Genomic DNA, 18,210 nt, shown 5'->3' with positions numbered 1-18,210 from the left:
TGGTGGGGAAGGCGGGGTTCCTGCGGTGGTCTCTGGCCGGGGCAGGCGAGCAGCGCCCGGGAGAAGTCTCGCCCCATCAACCTTTGGTAGACCAAGGGTTGCACGCGGAGGGTGTGAAAGCAAGGGAAGTCTGAAGTAAAGCAAGTCCTCGGGGTCCAGTGTTACACTGATCCCTTCTTTTCTTCCCTTCTCCAGGGCTTCTCAGGGCTTAAAAATGACCCAGTTTACTCGAAAATTCATTTAAAGATGGATTTAGAAAGGCAGGATCAAGGCTCGTGCTGGGGCACAGGATGGTGCTGGTGCACACCTGGGATCTAAGGTGTGAACTCCAGCCGGAAGGTAGTGGTACCTGCTCCTCTTGCCCTAGCGTTGTGCTTGCTTCTGCTTGTTATTCTCTTCATGTCCTCTTAGAGCCACCTTTTGGCATCCTCAGCAAGACCTCTGGTTACAATGCTCTATCACAGCTGCTGCAACTTTATGTAATGCAGTGACATTTTAACCGACAAACACTTGCTTATTAAAAAGCTCTTTCTGGTTGGAACTGCAGACTTGGTACACTGTAATGTATTTCAGTGTTAATGAAGAACTTACATAACTGAGCAGAACAAATGATTAACCAAAAAGCACTTTAAGATGTTTGAAAGTTTATTCATAGTAGAAATTTCAATTTCTTTTGAAGACTACAAAACCTGCCATTAGACAGGAATATAAGCAATGATACCTTTCCAGAACTGTTCATAGTTACATCTGGAACAGTTCTAATTACACATTAATAGCATGATTGGAACATTTCCTAGATCAGACTCTGAACAAAACAATCATTTAAAGTATTCAGTACAATTTTTTTTTCTTTCACTAGCATTTCAGTTCTATGACAGCAGTGCCAAGCATCTAAGAGATGCTGTTGTAATAGTCTTGAACAAGGTCCTGGAACAGTACCTCAGACTCACATGCCATGCTGAGAAAACTAGTATAAAGAATGATTGTATAGAATTGTAGAAAAATATTTTATCTGTGATTTTGTCATTTCTTAAAAACATTTTAAGTAGACCCCCCCCAACTAGGTTGCAAAATAATTACATCCCCCATAAGTACACCTTCCCTTTGATTAGGTCAAGAGTATCAAGATAAAGCTAATCATTTACATCATTTTCATAAGTGAAAATTCATCTATTAACCATTGCCACTTACTAAGGGCCAGCATACTTTGAATCCTTTCCTTCCAATAATAGAAAAGCACAGCTTTAGTTGGTACACCACATTTACAAAAGCAACACACACACAAAAATGTCCCAGACACGTAAATCTATTTTCTTACGCCCTTGCCTCTTTAGAAAAAAGTTTTAAATATTCTCTTGAAAAACTCCTTAGAAGTTTCATTCAATGTTATAGTGATTATGAATAAAGAACTTTGCCCTTACTGGATATAGATGGCATTTATTGGGTATTGCAACTATACTCTTCCCTCTGTTCTCTCATGCTCTCAAATACAGTTAAGTGGTAATTTCACATTAAACAAACCATGATCTATATACAGAAAATTCACCTGTATCTGCAGTTCTCCTTTTTTATTCTCCATGACTCTTGTATCCTAGAGTTACTTGCTATGCTTTGCAGACCAAGCAGCAGCCCAGCAATGAAGTTACGCAGTGTGTCATACATACTCATATTCTAATAGAAAGGTGCTGGGATCTAAAGCAGCACTATGTGGATTTCTTTGTATCTTCTAACAACTGTGGCTACAAAATGATAACAATAAACGTGAAGTTGTGAGCATGGATCCAAAGCAGGTGGTAAGGTACACAAAATTACCATGTAATTCTGGCTTGTAAAACATACCTTTTGCATTCATGGGCCATTTATATCTTGGTTTAGAAAGTAACTTCAAACTGTAGTGGATCTAGACTTCAACACATTGATTTAGCATGTGCTAAACTGCCCTGTTTTATTAGCATTTAAAATGATCACTCTATGTTGCTTTACACACAACACAGTAGCAACATCTGTAAAGTCTAAATTAACAGCTCACTTGAGAATGTAGATATGTAAGACGTAGGAGTTAACTCTGCTTCACTATCTGGCTAATGACCAGTGAGCTCAAGGGCCACAAAATATGGCTAAAATAAAACTCATGAAAGTACTTTCATATTACTGTAACATGGATATTGCCAACAGTAAAGCACTTCCTCCTTTTGGTCTGTTCTTTGCCAGGCAGCTATATATACACACCGAGAACACAGGAGAAATTCCTTTCTGAACTGAAATGCTATTATTGACACTAGCGATTACTGCTATCCCTTCATTTCAACAGCCTCAGTTTTAAATCTCTTTTGTTGACTAGATACCACAATCTTTAGATTAACACATTTAAAAGCCACTCCAGAAGGTATGGTTTCTAGGTTTTGAGAAGCCTGACTTACTGATCGCTCACAGAGCTGAAAATACATTTTCTGAAAGAAAAAGTTTTATTAAATTCCTCTGGAGCTGCAGCCAGTGTCAAACAAAAAAAACCCAAATGGCCTTTTTTTGCCTTTAGCGAAAGATGTTTCTTGAAGGAAGGGTAGATGCATCTCTACAACTCAAGGGAACTTCAGCGCTAGAGCACCAAGTAAGGGAAAAATGCTAATTGCTTGGAAGAGCTGTATGTTCAGTTTTCTAAGATGTATAGAAATTTAAGAATCCTTGTTCATAAATGCAATTCTTTACACAATTGATTAAACATTTAACAAATTCTTAAGGGCAATAGACATGGGATCCCTTCCCCAAGGAACTCAGAAAAACCTATAACAGAAGGAACACTCTTGCATTCATTTAGATCAAATCTGTGATACCATAAAGGTGATTCTCCCTTTCAGTAAACCTCTGATGATTTCAGGGAAACTAGCAAATTAATCACCATAAAAAAATTTAATATCCCTAAATCAAGAAAATGCCTTCTTATGCAAAACACAAAATTGCACCTTTCAGTTTTTAAATTGTGTTATTCACTGAGCTGTTCATCCAGATCCATTATTTATTAAAGCTGGAATTCCCAATAGCCATTTTCATATCTGGAACGAGTTGATGCAGCGTATCATTTTGGGGGAGTGGGCCACTGACTGAATCCAAACACATTCCAGCGCATGTTCTCATGTGGGTAATTTGATTTTTCAAGACTAGCTGTCAAAAAACACCTTTAATTACTTAAGATGCCAAGAGGCCAAGAGTATTAGAAGTTTATATTAGTACTGAAAATTAGTCTTTCACGCTCATTACAAACTTGCTTCCACCTGGGGAAAAGCGAAGCACTCACTCTGAACAGTTTTGTCTTATCTTACTGGGACAATTCTATTTTCATGATACATTACAATGACCCTTTTCTAACCCCTGACTGATCTGGATGACTCTCTTCTCATTTTGCTTTGGATGTCAATTATCAGAAAATAACTGACAGAACATCAGATCCATCAGTTTTGCAACTGCAGCGAATGCAGTTTAAACCTGCTTTTTGCAGGCTTCTGCTTATTAGCAGACAATATGTTTTGCTTTATCTTCAATGTAGCCTTTCTTCTATAATGCCAACATTCACTGAACAAATCCTTTGCAGCTTAAACAAAAGTCACAGGATAGAGATAAAATATTAACAATGGATTATAAGAAATAAACAATATAGAAATGTCCTCTATCAGAAAGGATTTAGCTATGATTCCTGAGTCCAGAGATTAGATCGGAGAGAATAAAAGGGAGAGGAGGGGGAACAAAAGACAGAGTTATCTTTTCTCTGGGTTATATTACCTATTGTATATATAGTATGGAGAAAGATTCACTGTTTAAGTTTTGAATACTATAAACAGCATCCTGATTTTTATAACATGACATGCAGTGTCAAAAACATGGAAATGTAGAAAAGACATAGACATGGAGAAATACGTATTCATAGTATTACATTCAATAGCTGTTTAACAGTCAGGCTTCTTTTAGAGCTGTCCAACAATACTGATTAATCCAGCTGAACCGTTTAATCAGACTTAATTGTCAAAATGATTAGTAATATCTAAGTAAAACAAGGCATGTATACATTAAAGAAAACAGCACAGAAACGTACTGCTTGTGAACTGTTTACAAAAACATACAAAATGTTGGATGGCACGAAGTATATAGTGCTAATATAAAGAGATTGTTTAAGCTAAGTGCTTAACATAAACTGTCCATCTCTACCTGTAACAAAGAATATTTTAGGGGACAAAAAATATTCCTTATAAAAATAATGCTATGTGGTGCAGAGTGCTTTATTCAGTGTATTTTTGACAGAGGTGGCATTCATAATTCTTCTGGTTTATTCAATCGTGAACATGATAATTTTCATTGTGTTTCCACTTGTCACTCCATTTGAAGCTCCAGTAAGATCAGTAACTTGCTGTCAACAGTTTAAAGCGAGAGTAGATGAAAGCAATAGCAGCAGCAGGAGCAGCAGCATTATAGGTACCAGCTGGGACAGAGTGTGCTTGCAGGTATCTGTCAGATATGTGCTACCTGTCGCCATGATTTGTGCTATCATCTTATGCCATGGTACCAAGTATCTGTTTGAGGTCACTTCACAGGGCTGTTGAGGTAATTTTTTTTATACCTCTCCTCTGAGCAAGAGTAGAACGGCCAACTGGCTCCAAAACTGGTGACTGATTGCGATTCAAAGCAGAGTATGTTGCTGCCATTGCACCCTGTGGGGCAGAGGGGGAAAAACCCAAGAAGAGTATGTCGTGACTGATGCACACACTAGAGATCACAGTGCTAACTGCCAGAGTTTCTGAACGAGTTTTAACTTCCAGTCTACCTTCATCTACAACACAAACATACCACCGCAATACTCAAATACCAGCAGTGTTAGGAGTGAGTGTTTGTTAGGGTAGTAAATAGTTTTCACATCAATCTAAAGCAATTTTACCTTGCTTAAAAAGTCAAACCCAGAAGGTATAAATTGCTAAATTAAGTTCTGTCTCTATGCTTTGTGAGATAGTTGGGGGATGAAATCCCACCAGTAGATGCTGTCTCTGCTTATCACTTACATAATAATTTCCATTTTCACTTACATAATCATTTCCATTTTCAACACAATATTTAAAAAAAAATCACCCACATCATTCAGCACATGAAGATATACAAAAAAAAAAAAAAAAAAAAGCTAGGAAGTTGTAACCTGTGGGATCTGAACTTCCGACCTTCCACTTGTGTTTCTGGATGCTAGAAATTTCTAATAGCTGACTCAGAGTGTTAATTATATTCTTCAGATCCCTTTTATGTTGCACAACAGATTCTTGGATATAGGACTGAAGGCAGGGTGGAATATAGAGAAATAGAATTCAATTATTTTTTATTTCTTTCTGCTTGTTCTAAGTCAAAAAGGTTTATCAGGGTCAAAACCAGACTGTGTTTCAGACAGAGTGCAGAGCAGTACAATACCATATTAATTAACTCTGCCTTTTTGACTTCTTTTTAGCTTATACTGTGATCATGAAGTATTTTCTTTTAGCCATTGACAATTAACCTCCTCTGAAACTGTAAAATCAGTCAAACTGTATTTCAGCTCCCCTATTGTCATCTGACAACATTTTCACTACCAGAAGAACAGTTTCTTCTGTGCTGGTTCTTAAGGCAAGTAAGCCTCCCAGTGTAAGTCCAATAAATTTCAAACCTAAGAAAATTAAAGTCTTTCAAATGTATTACTTGGTTTTTGGTTGGATTCCCCCTCCCTCCCCCCACCCCGAGTGGGTTCTTATGAAATCCTATTAGATATTACAAGTTCACTTTATGGCTTATTGCAACTCCAAGTCATAACTTTTAAATAGTATTTAGAAAAAACACATGCTACCATAACCTTTTTTTCTTTTTAACCCTTTTGTTTACACTTACCGTGGCTAGACAGCAAGCTGAACAAATACATACTTACCTTCACTAAATGGGGAGCATCCTGCCTGTTCAGCTGGTATTGAGGCAACTGGTCACAGTGAACTATCCAGGGGTGACTAAGAACTTGGGCTGCAGTTAATCTTTGATGTGGGTCAACATGAAGCATTTTTGAAACAAGGTCCTGTCAAATGATATACAAAGAGTCAATGCAAGCAATAGTAAAACTTAATCTGTAAACCAAGTCATAGTTCAAAACCAAAGATTTCACTGCTATAAAAAACACATTCATAATGTCAGTTTGAAATGCTGAAAAGCTGCCTGGCAATGTTAACATTTTCTCTTTTACTTACATGACTTAACAGGTGTACGGTAACACACAAAAAAGTATCCAATTAAGTAAGGCAAAATACGCAAACATCAAAATACGCACATTGGGCTATACCAGTATTTTATTTTTAACAATAACAAGCAACAGGTATGTGGGGAATCAATATGGGAAAAAGAACAGTTAAGAAAATAACAACGATCCTTTCCTTTGCATGACTTCCCAGTGTGTAGTAAGCTTTCAACCTGTGAAAGTTGAAGGTTGAATTTTAGTATTCCTGCTGGCCATATATGTAAGGTCTTGTTTGTCTGTCATGTCACTCAGCTCTGCTGAGAGGAAACACCATGTTCTATTTACTTTCTTTACATGCAAATGGCTCTCAACATCTGATGAGATACACACTGTTGTTTTGGTACATCATTTTCTACCACCTTTTGAACTTCTATTTTACCCTTTCGAAATTATGGTAGTAAGAAGTTGAAAACAAATTTATACAGCAGCATAATATTTTATAGCTGTCTTTAGATATCAGTCAGTAAGGGTAAAGCATAAATAATATTTCTACGTTAAGTAATTAGTTGTACAGAAACACAGTTGACTAAATCTGGATCTAAGTTAATTTCAGTTACATTAGCAATACTGGACTTTTTCATATAAAATGCTTTTGTAATTCAAAAAAGAATCTGAACATAAAAAATATTATTAAAAAGGAATCTAAGGTGGTTTTTTTTCCATAGCTGGTAAGTTTTTGGTTCATTCTAGACTCCCAAGTACAACTGAATAGAATGGCCCTGAAGGAACAAAAAGGTGATGCTACAGATTAGTGTAGACATGTTATTCTAACAGGTTGATTTGCCCAATCAAATGAATTACATGATTTGTGGGAAAATGATTGAATTGTGTGAAGAGAACATTAGAAAGCACATCACAAATCAAGTAGCTAGAAAGAGCACAACATATGTAAACAATTTTGTAAGAACTTTAGGACTTTACTGCCCCTTCACAAAAGGGGAATAAAGGATATTGCACACTTCAGTTTAGAGTCCATTTGATGTAAAAAATGTACTCCTCCCCTCTCAAAAAAGTTGTTTAAAATTTTTACTTCATACAAATGCAATAGAAAGAAAATACAATACTTCATTGGCTGGTTTTAATTTTTTTTTTTTTATTTTTTTTTATTTTGTTTTTAAGTAGATATGATGTCCTTAAGGACTGAAAGTTCTTACTTAAAAGAATAAGCTGCTCAAATCCTAATGAAAGAGTATGAGATAAACTGTTCTGGATAACTGTGAAGAACTGACCCAACAGAAAAATGTGAAAAACTATTTACTTTTCTAGCCTGAATCAGTGGAGCACATGGTGATTATAATAATTTTTTCATTATCCTGATTTAGATATAATTTTTGAATGTCATGCTTCCACTTGAGTTTTAATTACAGCATTTCTCATCATGGGTGATTGTGCAAATGCTGATAAAATACACTATATTTCTAAGGACAGTTGTTAATTGCTATTGTATAAGGCACACCTGTTTTAATTCCTACATGCAAGGGACTGTTGAAATGTGAAAGGACCATAAATAGCAAACAAAAAACTCCTAGTATCAGTATTTTTACCCAATCATAAGTGATACAACATATACATTATAAGCAACATGTTACACTCCAACCCATTTCTCATTCCACAAAGGACAAAGCAAATATACTTGCCTTAGCTGTTTCTGAAACTGTATTCCAATAACCACCACTGAGAGAGAACTTTCCACTACCTATTCGGGCCAAAATCTCCTCTGGGGTATCATCAGGACCATTTGCAAAAGGAGTGTAGCTATTTAAACAAACAATTTCGATGTTAACAACTTCCATAACCCGGACCTCTATAGTTGTTATAAATGATCACAATATTCGGTGAGTTCAACATAAATATAGTCCAAACATAGTCAAATAGCTGTAAAAAAATTATTCTTAACATATGAAAACGCATAGTACTGACTACAGATCTGTTCTTACTGCATGCATTCCCTCTATATCTGGTATGAAAACCAGATTTTTTTCTTATAGCAGTCCAAGTACCGGTAGTTCCTGAATTACAGAAAGTATTCTTTAAGCCTTCCCATTTCAGTGAAGTAATAAAACAAGCTGTTATAAAATTAAAAATGAAGACACTATGAAGAGGCTGAAAAAGAATAAATACTGGTTTGATACTAGAGGAAGGTGCAGCAATTTTCCTTGCTCTACTATAAGCATTTTTGCTGCTGCTGCCACTGCCAGAATACCAACAACTAAAAAATGATGATATTAACTCTCAACCAAAGTGGCAATCTGAATAATCCATCATAAAAAGATAATCTAATTGGCAGGTGCAATAGCCACTATCTTTCGAACTTGTGGAACTATACTTGAATTTATTATTCATCATATTTTATACAATTAATTTCTGTTGCATATATAAATGCACTTGCTGCGCTTATTGTATCTTAAGTGCCTCAGTTCAAACTATCCAGTGGCTGAATTTTGCATGCAATCATGCTTCCATGCATTGCAATTATATTTGCAACATATATTTCAACATATATGCTGCTTAATCAGCTAACTTTCATATGAAGCAATCAGTTCTTACTCCTAAATCACCATAAAGCAGAAATTAAACCCCTAAAATAGATGAGATATAAGAAGCCAGGAATTTTTCACATCAGCCCCTGCAAACTTGGCTTCTACTAGAGACAAAGCATATGCTACCCGTACTGAAGCCAAAGCTGAGATTAATCAGTACCTTGATAGAAACATCCTCAACAGTGTGCCTACATTTATTATTCTTTTTGTTTATACTGCTTTGCTCTTCTACAGCAAAGTAAACTAAAATCACCCTTACCCAGTCAGCATGGTATAAAGTAGAACTCCAAGGCTCCATATGTCACATGCAGCATCATAACCTTGCCTCTTTAAAACCTGAGGGAGACAAATATTTTTTTCTGAAGTTAAAAATGCTTAGAAATGCTTTGATTATGCCACAAATAGTGATATTACAAATTGTCAATATTTACAAAGTGATTTCACTGTTACACAAGAATGAAGCAAATATCTAAGTAGCAAAAAAACACCATCAAAATAAATCAAGGCATATAAGCTATCCTGGTATTTACCTCTGGTGCGACAAAATTTGCTGTGTAACATGGAGTCATCAGAAGACCATTTTCTGCTCGCAGTTGTTTTGCAAAGCCAAAATCACAAATTCGAATTGATTCTGGATTACCAGATTCATCGACATAAAGAATATTGCTAGGCTTGAGGTCTCTATGAACAACCTAAAAAAATAAAACAAACCACTAAATACAATAACCATATGAAAGGTTTTATAATTCTCAATTCTGCTACCTAATTTCAAATCTCCCATCAGCAATCACTTTCCAGATTTTCAGCTTCTAATATCAGCTACAGTATTCTGATGCTCTTTGGTGTCTAGAGTACTACAGTTATAACTTGGAAACTCTAATTATAAAGCCCCACGCAGACATCCCACTCTTCCCTAATTTATTTGTACATATGATTCCAAATGTCTAGTTCTAGTGGGTGAATATATATATTTCTTACTTTAACATGCATACCTACAAGGTTCTTTAAATCAGAACCTTTGACTAGTAGTATCTTTTGGAGTCATGGATGTCTGTAGCTGCTCATGCGCCACTGTGCTACATAACCACACGCTAGTTATGTTGGAGTAACCCTCTGTATTCCATTCTCTTCATTGAGATAATCTGAATTAATCTCACTGCAAACACTTAATGCCTAATTAAGAATGAATTTTAATGTAGTTCTGCCAAAAAAATAACAAAATAGCAAAAAGGTTTTTTCCTAAGGAACTGGCATGTCAAGAAAACCCCATAGTGGTTCCCAAGTGGCTATTTTGTAGAGGATTAAGACGTAAAATGCTTGACAAAAACTGTAGAAGCTGCCAAAGGTCTGGCAGGATTAATCGGATCTTATTTGAAGCTGTGTTATAGCAAGCCTTCATAAAACCTGGAATTCACAAGGACAGTCTTTGAAATCAGATGACCTGTTACATTTTCTTCACAAGACAAATTAGCCTAAAGCCTCTGTAGTCTTTGCTATCTGGAAAGAAAGGGGTATATAGTGTAGACAGTAGAGCTGATCTAAATGTCTTCTTTTAAATATTTAAACAGACCTGCTGTGAAGGCCTTTACCTTCCTGATTGACCTATGTATTTGATTAATATTAAACTACAGCTTTTGCAGGGTTACATTTGAATGCAAAAGATAGTGGTGAAATATTTCAAGAAGGTAATCACATTAGAACAAGAAGATAACCCAAAACTCCAGTGAACGATGTGCAGAATCAGAAGCTCTATGCACTTTTTCAGAAAGTAAGCAGTCCAAGACCAAGAAGTAAAAGACTGCAGAGGGTCTGCAGACTGTAAGGCCATTTAATATACTAAGTGTCTTCAGTAAAGGCTTTTTCAGCATGCAAATACTTTGCAATTCTCAGATTTAACAAAACAAATACTTAAAATTATGGAAATAAGCACCTTATAAACTGAAACATACAAATGATATTAAAGAATTTGCATTGGGTAGATGTTAAGGGAAACATCCTGACTTGAGATGTCAGTGTATGACAGAATTGGCTCCTGATAGCCCTCATTTTTTTTTTTTTTGGCATTTAGATAGATCAGAATTCTTTTTCTCTAAGTAATAAATGAAATAAATTAAAATAAATGAAATCCTTTACTGCTCCAAGAGGCAGAAGAAAAAAACCAGTTTTATTCTTGTTGGTGGTTTTAATTTTTTTTTTTTTAATAGATCCTAAAAAGGGTACAATGGAAGAGGTAGGGTAGGCAATGGAAACAGCAGAGCTGGGGATCTGGCAGACTGTTTCTAGAACCAGTCTGCTTGAGTTGTTGAGTTGTAGAGTCTTGATCAAATTCAGACGCAGAAAGAGCTGCATCATCTCCATTATCTGGAGATCTTCACATGATGGGGAATGTTTTGATTTCAACACAAATTCCTGCTACAGTGTAATTACTTACAAAAAATTACTTAATTACCATACAGAAAAACATATCAAGGTATGAGTTTATTCTTCTGAAAAGAGTATTAACACCTCTAAGCACTGTTTCCAAGATGAGAACTTACCCCTTGTGCATGGAGATATTCAACTGTTTTTGTTATTGTGAAGAGAACAGCACTAGCTTCTCGTTCTGAGAAAAATTTTTGCCTAAGAATTTTATCCAGCAGTTCTCCTCCTTTCATAAGTTCTGTTACTACATATACATATTTTCCATCATCATACACCTGCAAAAAGTACATAACAATTAAACTTCAAAATATTTATTCTCTGCTATCTTCCTATGGAATGCACAGAGATAGTGCAGGTGCATCCACAAGCTGTTTTCTTTAATTATATTTCTCACTCCCCTGCTTTCCAAACATTGCTCATCTTCAGAAATGTACACACAACCTTCTACAAAAAGGTAGCACAGTAAGGAAGTAACAAAAATACTGGCTTGTAAATATTTAAAGAAATAAAACCTCCAGATTAATAACATGCAGATTTCCCTACAGTTTTACTGAGACAAACTGAACTAGACATGGGAGAAACTAAAAAGTAGTAATAAATGGAAACTAGTTTAATTAAGGAAAAACCAAAGCTAATTCTAGGCGCAATTATTGCACAAATTAAAAATATGATCAGAGATCATTCAACTGAAAAGTCAGACAAGAAAAAAAAAAAAACCAAACCAAAAAACAAACCCAAGAACCCAAACCCAAAAATACTAAGTTCACCTCAAACAGCCTCTATGCACACTGAAGTTAATGTATACAAAGTTGCTATGAAAAAAGCCTACAACTTATACATTACTCTGAACATAAAGCATATAGCAAAGTCTAAAATTAATAAAATACGTATATTTTAGTCCTTTTAGTTATGGAAAATGGCTTAAATTGCTTGGCTTTTATATTCCAGGGAAACAGTAATTGAGAATTATTTATATTGCCACCAGGGGGCACTACAGACTGAACTATACCAAAATATGTTTTAAGGTACACCTAAGCACTTCATTTCAGTTGCGCTTTCTTGGGGTTTTAACTTAATCCAGAAAGTATGTTCCTGCTTTAGTGAAACCTTTTACAGACTGTGTTCCCTATTATTATTTCAGCCTATTTTTTATGATGATGTTGCAATTGTTCTCTTGAATAATACATGTGAAATAAAAACTAGTTAGTTTAAGTAGAAACAATTATCCAAGTTGTAGTAAAATAAAAATAGGGATATCAGCTAAATTACACACACACACACACACACACACACAAAAAAAAAAAAAAAAAAAAAAAAAGGAAAAAAAAAAAAAAGAGTTTCATCCCAATTTCCATGTCTTAAACTACCTGGGAAGTTCTAAGCTTAGAAGGATTTATTTTCTTACCAAATAAAAAAGAGGAAGAGCACTAAAGAAATAATTCTGTAGGCTTTACAATTCTATAGGCTTATGATGCATTTGGTTGCAATTTTATCTGCCACCCCTTGCTGGTCCTACCTGCCTGCCAAAAAACAAACACCAACCATCCCCAAAAACCTACAAACTCCAAACAAAACCCAAATGCACCTCAAACTAACCACTCCCTTTGCTCTGATTTCTCTAATGGTATTAGCAATTTAATTATCTGCAATTTATAGATACTTCTGAAGTTTGCTTCACAGTTAGGTGCACAGTATTATGCTGAGATAATAAATGTGATCCTAGCTTTTAAAAGTAACTCCTGGCACATGCCAAAGATCAGTCAGTATGTGTTCTCTACCAGACAAACTGGAAGAAACTATGGTGAGGAACAGATGTAGGCATATGAACAAAATATAATGTAATGGAGAAAGAAAACATGTTTTTTTGCAAAATGAAATAATATTTCCCATAGATACTAGGCATTTTGAACTCATAAATAAGCACGTGGGCAGGGAGGTAAGATACTGTATTCAGGTTTCTAAAATGCTTCTGAAAAGATTCTTCAGCCAGTGCTTTAAATAACTTAAAAAAAGGACAAAAGATCTTCTACAGAACAATAACTAATAGGTAAAAAAAGGTGAAATACATATAAATGGTCTGGCACAGGAAGTTTCTAGGTAATGGTTTGTTGGAAGCTGTGTGCTTCTTCCGTTCTTACACCATTTCCTAGGCATCGCCACTGTCAGAAGCAGGATATTGGATAAGAAGGACATCTGATTTAGCACAATATAGCTCCTTCTTTTGTTCATGTAGTGTGTAATTGAAAAAGACCACTGATAACAATCAGAAGGAAAAACCCCAGAGGACTGCGCACTGCAGGAAGAATTTGGGCTTTTGAATATCCATCGTTTCAATGCAAACACCTTCAGAATTAAGTTACATAAAAAGAGGGAGCAAGAATGAAAATTTCCATTCTAAGCTAAATTAAAAATATTACTACATTTATTTTTTGAATACAAGAAAAGAAGGTATTTCTTGCAGAACTGTAATTTCCAAAGACATCCACTCAAATGCTGAAACATTTTAATTTTGTATTTCAAAATAGAAAGATTGAAAATTTGTTACAGAATTGAATGAAAAATTGAGTCAAATCAACTGGGAAATACAGGCTGTATTATTCGTGTAATAAGGCTGATCTTGATGAGCTTGAAGCCTGAAAGCCAAGTACTTTTTATTCTTTCCTCTGAAATTGTAATAGCACATCTTTGTATTGTGGGATATGCAAGCAATCTGCCCCATGCATCTATATTAGAACACTGAAAACTTCAAACAAACAATGTCAAATTCTTACAGTAGTGAATATTATACAAGTTTCTATTGCATATGAATCCTATACCTCTTTCCTTACACTGGGCGTACTTCCATAAACCCTGCTTGGGAAACTGCGGACTTAAGGTTTTTTTATTTTGTAGTTTCCTTTTGCTATTTATCTATTACTGTTGGCATGAATGAAAGATGGTCCTGCTGGAGGATAACTGATGATGAAGAATTAATTACAAAGTAAAATAATTCAGCATATGTGGCAACTTTTTGAGGCTGCCTGGGTTTCTCTGAGTGTAAAATATGCATAATGCTAAAGTTCAGGTAAGTACTCACATTCGTTATGTTTGTCTTCCTGCTTAAATGATGTAAACTCTATTATGAATTGAAGTAACACATAAATCTAGCATGCAGCACTAAAAGCAAAGTAAATGCTGAGTCAAGTTCCCTGTTAGAACAGTTGGTATCAGGTAGCTTTACTGTCCAACCATATGAAGCAGAACAAACAGGAAGCGGGATTATAATTATGGTATCTAGCTTACAATAAGGTATGCTCCATGGTGGGCTCCCTTGTATATCTGACTTACTCTGTCAAGAAAGGGACAAACTATATGATATTGGTAAGGTGAAATCAGGAGGAGAACTTTAGGCATAGTTCTTGAGTACTCATCTCCACAGCATTTATGACTTCAAAATGTCTGAGAATCTCACCTCAGATGAGCTCAGCTTCCTGGAAATGGTTAGCTGTTTTAATTGAGGTTAGGTTCTGGGGACCAGAATACTTTGCTGCAGACTAAGTCAATCATTAAGCACATGTCTGTTTAATTTTTAATCCTATTTAATGCATAATCAAGGAGAGAAAGACCATTTTCTTTTTCTGTTAGATCATCAGAATCTACTGTTCACTATGAAAAACCTCTTCCAATTTAGATTATTCTTTGCTTTTTATGGTCAAAGTGTGCTCATGGTCAGAGCAATACCAAAAGAAAAAAATCATCTAAGTAATCTTCGTAAAAAGACCAGATGAAGGTACAGAAAAGTGATGACCATGAAAAGATTTTGTCCACTACAGAGTAACACTCATTACTGTCCATGAAAATTACTTTGGGTATTCTGCTAATAAGTGAGTCCTCAGTTATATAACTTTATATAACTTTAAAATTGCTTTTGACTAATTAAATAGAAGTTGATACACAGTTAACTAAGCAAACAAAACCAACTTTGTTGTTCCTTTAAAAATACAGCCAACATTAAATGAATTATTTCTGTGCTAGGATTTACAAAGGATAAATTATTTGACTGCTTAGGATTACGTTGTATCAAAATATGAGCATCTTTAAAAGATGACAACGAGACATCTCAGTGAAAAATTGGATTTTGCTGAATAAATTGCATTAGGACTTGTTTTATTTTTAAATACTGAAACCCAAGCAATAAATATAAAATGTAGTTAGCAATTTCTCAAGTTAGAAAGTGATATGCAATTATAATACACTAAGGGATATCTTTTATCACACTACTTACATCTTTCAGGGTTATAATATTTGGATGCTGTCCATAGCGCAGCAGGATTTCAATTTCCTCTGTTGGATCTCTTTTACTCTTGTCAATAATCTATAGGAGGAAATAGATACATAGGCATAATTATTTTTGTGAATATTACATAGCGTAACACTTTGGTGTGCTTATTAGCATAAACAGATAAACAGTATTTATTGTTGGTAAAGGGCATGGATTACAACCAAAACAAAGTTTGTTAAATTGTAACAGGAAGGCAAACGAAAAGATGTTGGAAAAACATGGAAAAATCTCTCAACTGAAAACAGTTTTGTAGGATAAGTGATCTAATCCCTCACACTGTGATAAATAATGCAAGGTTCAGTAGGTAAAACTTCAGTTCCTAACTTGACATGAGTTACTGTTTTGACGATGCTAATGAACTGATTTTAAAAAAGTTAATCTCAAAGTAATATTTAGTGCAGGAAAAGACAAAGCAGGAGAGTAATGGAACCAAAAATAAAAAGGAAAAAAATCCTGAGAGTTAATTCAGATTAGCATTCAATTATAAAAGTTCATTTGAACCTCTGGATGCTAGCTGTTGAGCTCTGAAGTTCTCCCTGTGCAAACAAGCAAAATACTATTTTGTCCTACTTAAAAAGCATTCTTGACTCTTTCCTCTCCTTTTGAACTGTAGAATTTTCTCAAATGTATTCTCCATCTCCATCTAACCTCCTTGTTCCTTTTGATATCCTTAAGCCCTTACTGCTACCAGTACTATCCCAACACATTGCCCACTGATCACCTTATTCTTCTTTCATGATTCCTTGAGGGAAAAAAGCCACAAAGACAACAGAAAAACGAGACAATGTTCACAATAAATGTTATGAAATGGTAGGGAATTAATAGCTATGTGAGTACTTTCTTTCAGTTTCAAGAAATTACTTTGAATTGCAGCAAAACAGTAAAATGTGTTCCTGGTCAGAACCAAAGGCAAGTATGTAACTACAAAACTGAAATTGGAGGGTTTCCAGTAGACAATCCATACAGGGATACAGCAATACATACTTAATTTTATTTCCCATTTTACATATTTAAGTAGGAAACCGTTTACACCTCAAAGAGAACTGCCTCAAGGCATGGGATTTAAATATTTTTTTCATTTTTTTCTCTCCCCTCCTCCCTAAAGTCTGCTAATCCATACTCCTGCTTCCCTAAGTAACCATTCAGCACAGAAAGACAAAACACTTGTAATTCCACTTCAGGGACCTCCACTGATTTCAATTAAGAATTTAATGCCTTCAAAGTAGTCCTAAAAAGCCTGACAGAATAACGTTAAAGCAACATTAGAAACCTTGTTAAAAACTACCACACAAAGACAAAATGTTGAAGTTTATTCTCGAAGGTATACCAGACTTCAGCACTGTTACGAGCTCCTAGCTACCTGAATCTACTTTGGAAGCAATAAAACCATCTGTAGCTATGTTTAAATAAAAGTAATCAATTACACATTTAAAGAATTATGAAGTCATATAAATTTTTCATGTTTCCTTCTAGAAGCAGTCTGTAACTCCCACCAGTTTTACTGTACTTACATAGGTATTTCGAAGACTGAAGATTGCTTTCCACCACCTAAATCAGCATATAAATAACAAAACACACAGCAATTCCGTAGAATATATAAATTTTCATATCTGGTTGATAGTATATTCAGTGAATATTCTATTTGATTGATTAGTATAATTCACATTGGCATCTGAACTTTTTTATCATAAAAAAAAAAATCTTATTTGCTATGTTCTTAATGGCAAATAAATTAATGACACCCTGCAGTGTATTTTATTACAAAGTAATTACCTTTACAGCATATTCCATGTTTGAAGCTTTATGAATACATCTCTTGCAGATAGAGTAAGACCCAACTCCAATATCTTCCTTTACTTCATATCCATCAGTAAACTGGATGCTGTTCCTGTGCAGCTGCTACCAAAATAACATTATCACTTGATGAATATTCTAAATATATAACTGAACTTTATATTAAAAATAAGTTTCTGAATTCCTACTGAATTGCAGTGAATTTTAAACTGATGGCTATACTAGGTCAAAATGGTCTAAATAGCCACTACCTTCTGTTTGATATTAGTATGAGAAATGATATATTAGACACATTGTCTAATATATCATTATACCACACACTGTATTTTGGACACTGACAAAATGATTTTTCCATTTACTGATTCATTACAGATAGAATCATAGGATGGTTAGTGTTGGAAAGGACCTTAAGATCATCTAGTTCCAACCACCCGGCCACAGAAAGGGATGCTTCACACTAAACCATGCCCAAGGCTCTGTCCAATCCAGCCTTGAATGAATCTCCAAAACAAAGGAGATCGGAAGACTACATGATAAAATAATAGCAAAAAAGCATCACTATTTCTATTATCTGAATAGATGAGTGCCAGCTGGAAAATTCAGACATACTGAATAGAATCAGATTAACTGGAAATTGCACGGAATGGCAGTCAGAAATCCTTTCACAGAAATAAAAAGCTGAAAGAAGGACAAGTGTTCACTCTTGTAAGGGAAGTAAATGGTGTTCTAGTATAAGGAGTTTGTGCAAAGGATGCAGAGCATTTGCAGGAAACCATCTGGATATCCTGCAGCACAGAAAAGAGGAAATAGGAGTGAGGAAGCAGTAGAAGAGCACAGAGGAAAGGCAGCAGAGA

General features: G+C 35.1%; 1 protein-coding gene across 5 annotated transcripts in view; it reads right to left on the bottom strand.

The window, feature by feature from the left end:
- Positions 1-649: 649 nt before the first annotated feature.
- Positions 650-18,210, bottom strand: part of RPS6KA3 (ribosomal protein S6 kinase A3) — a 75,102-nt gene continuing 57,541 nt past the window's right edge. For 4 of the 5 annotated variants that reach the window (XM_080612870.1, XM_080612872.1, XM_080612874.1 and 1 more), the window contains 8 exons: positions 17,336-17,461; positions 15,506-15,595; positions 11,358-11,516; positions 9,351-9,512; positions 9,080-9,156; positions 7,918-8,035; positions 5,924-6,064; positions 650-4,697 (listed from right to left, as the gene is read on the bottom strand). In XM_080612870.1, the coding sequence (XP_080468996.1) occupies positions 4,575-4,697; positions 5,924-6,064; positions 7,918-8,035; positions 9,080-9,156; positions 9,351-9,512; positions 11,358-11,516; positions 15,506-15,595; positions 17,336-17,461 (996 nt within the window). In that variant the 3' untranslated portion in view covers positions 650-4,574. The remainder of the gene's footprint in view (positions 4,698-5,923; positions 6,065-7,917; positions 8,036-9,079; positions 9,157-9,350; positions 9,513-11,357; positions 11,517-15,505; positions 15,596-17,335; positions 17,462-18,210) is intronic. The other variant, XM_080612871.1, reaches the window with a different exon arrangement.

This window comes from Psittacula echo (genome assembly GCF_963264785.1).
Source record: "Psittacula echo genome assembly, chromosome: 3".
Classification (NCBI taxonomy): domain Eukaryota; kingdom Metazoa; phylum Chordata; class Aves; order Psittaciformes; family Psittacidae; genus Psittacula; species Psittacula echo.
This window is presented reverse-complemented; position numbering and strand designations above follow the sequence as displayed.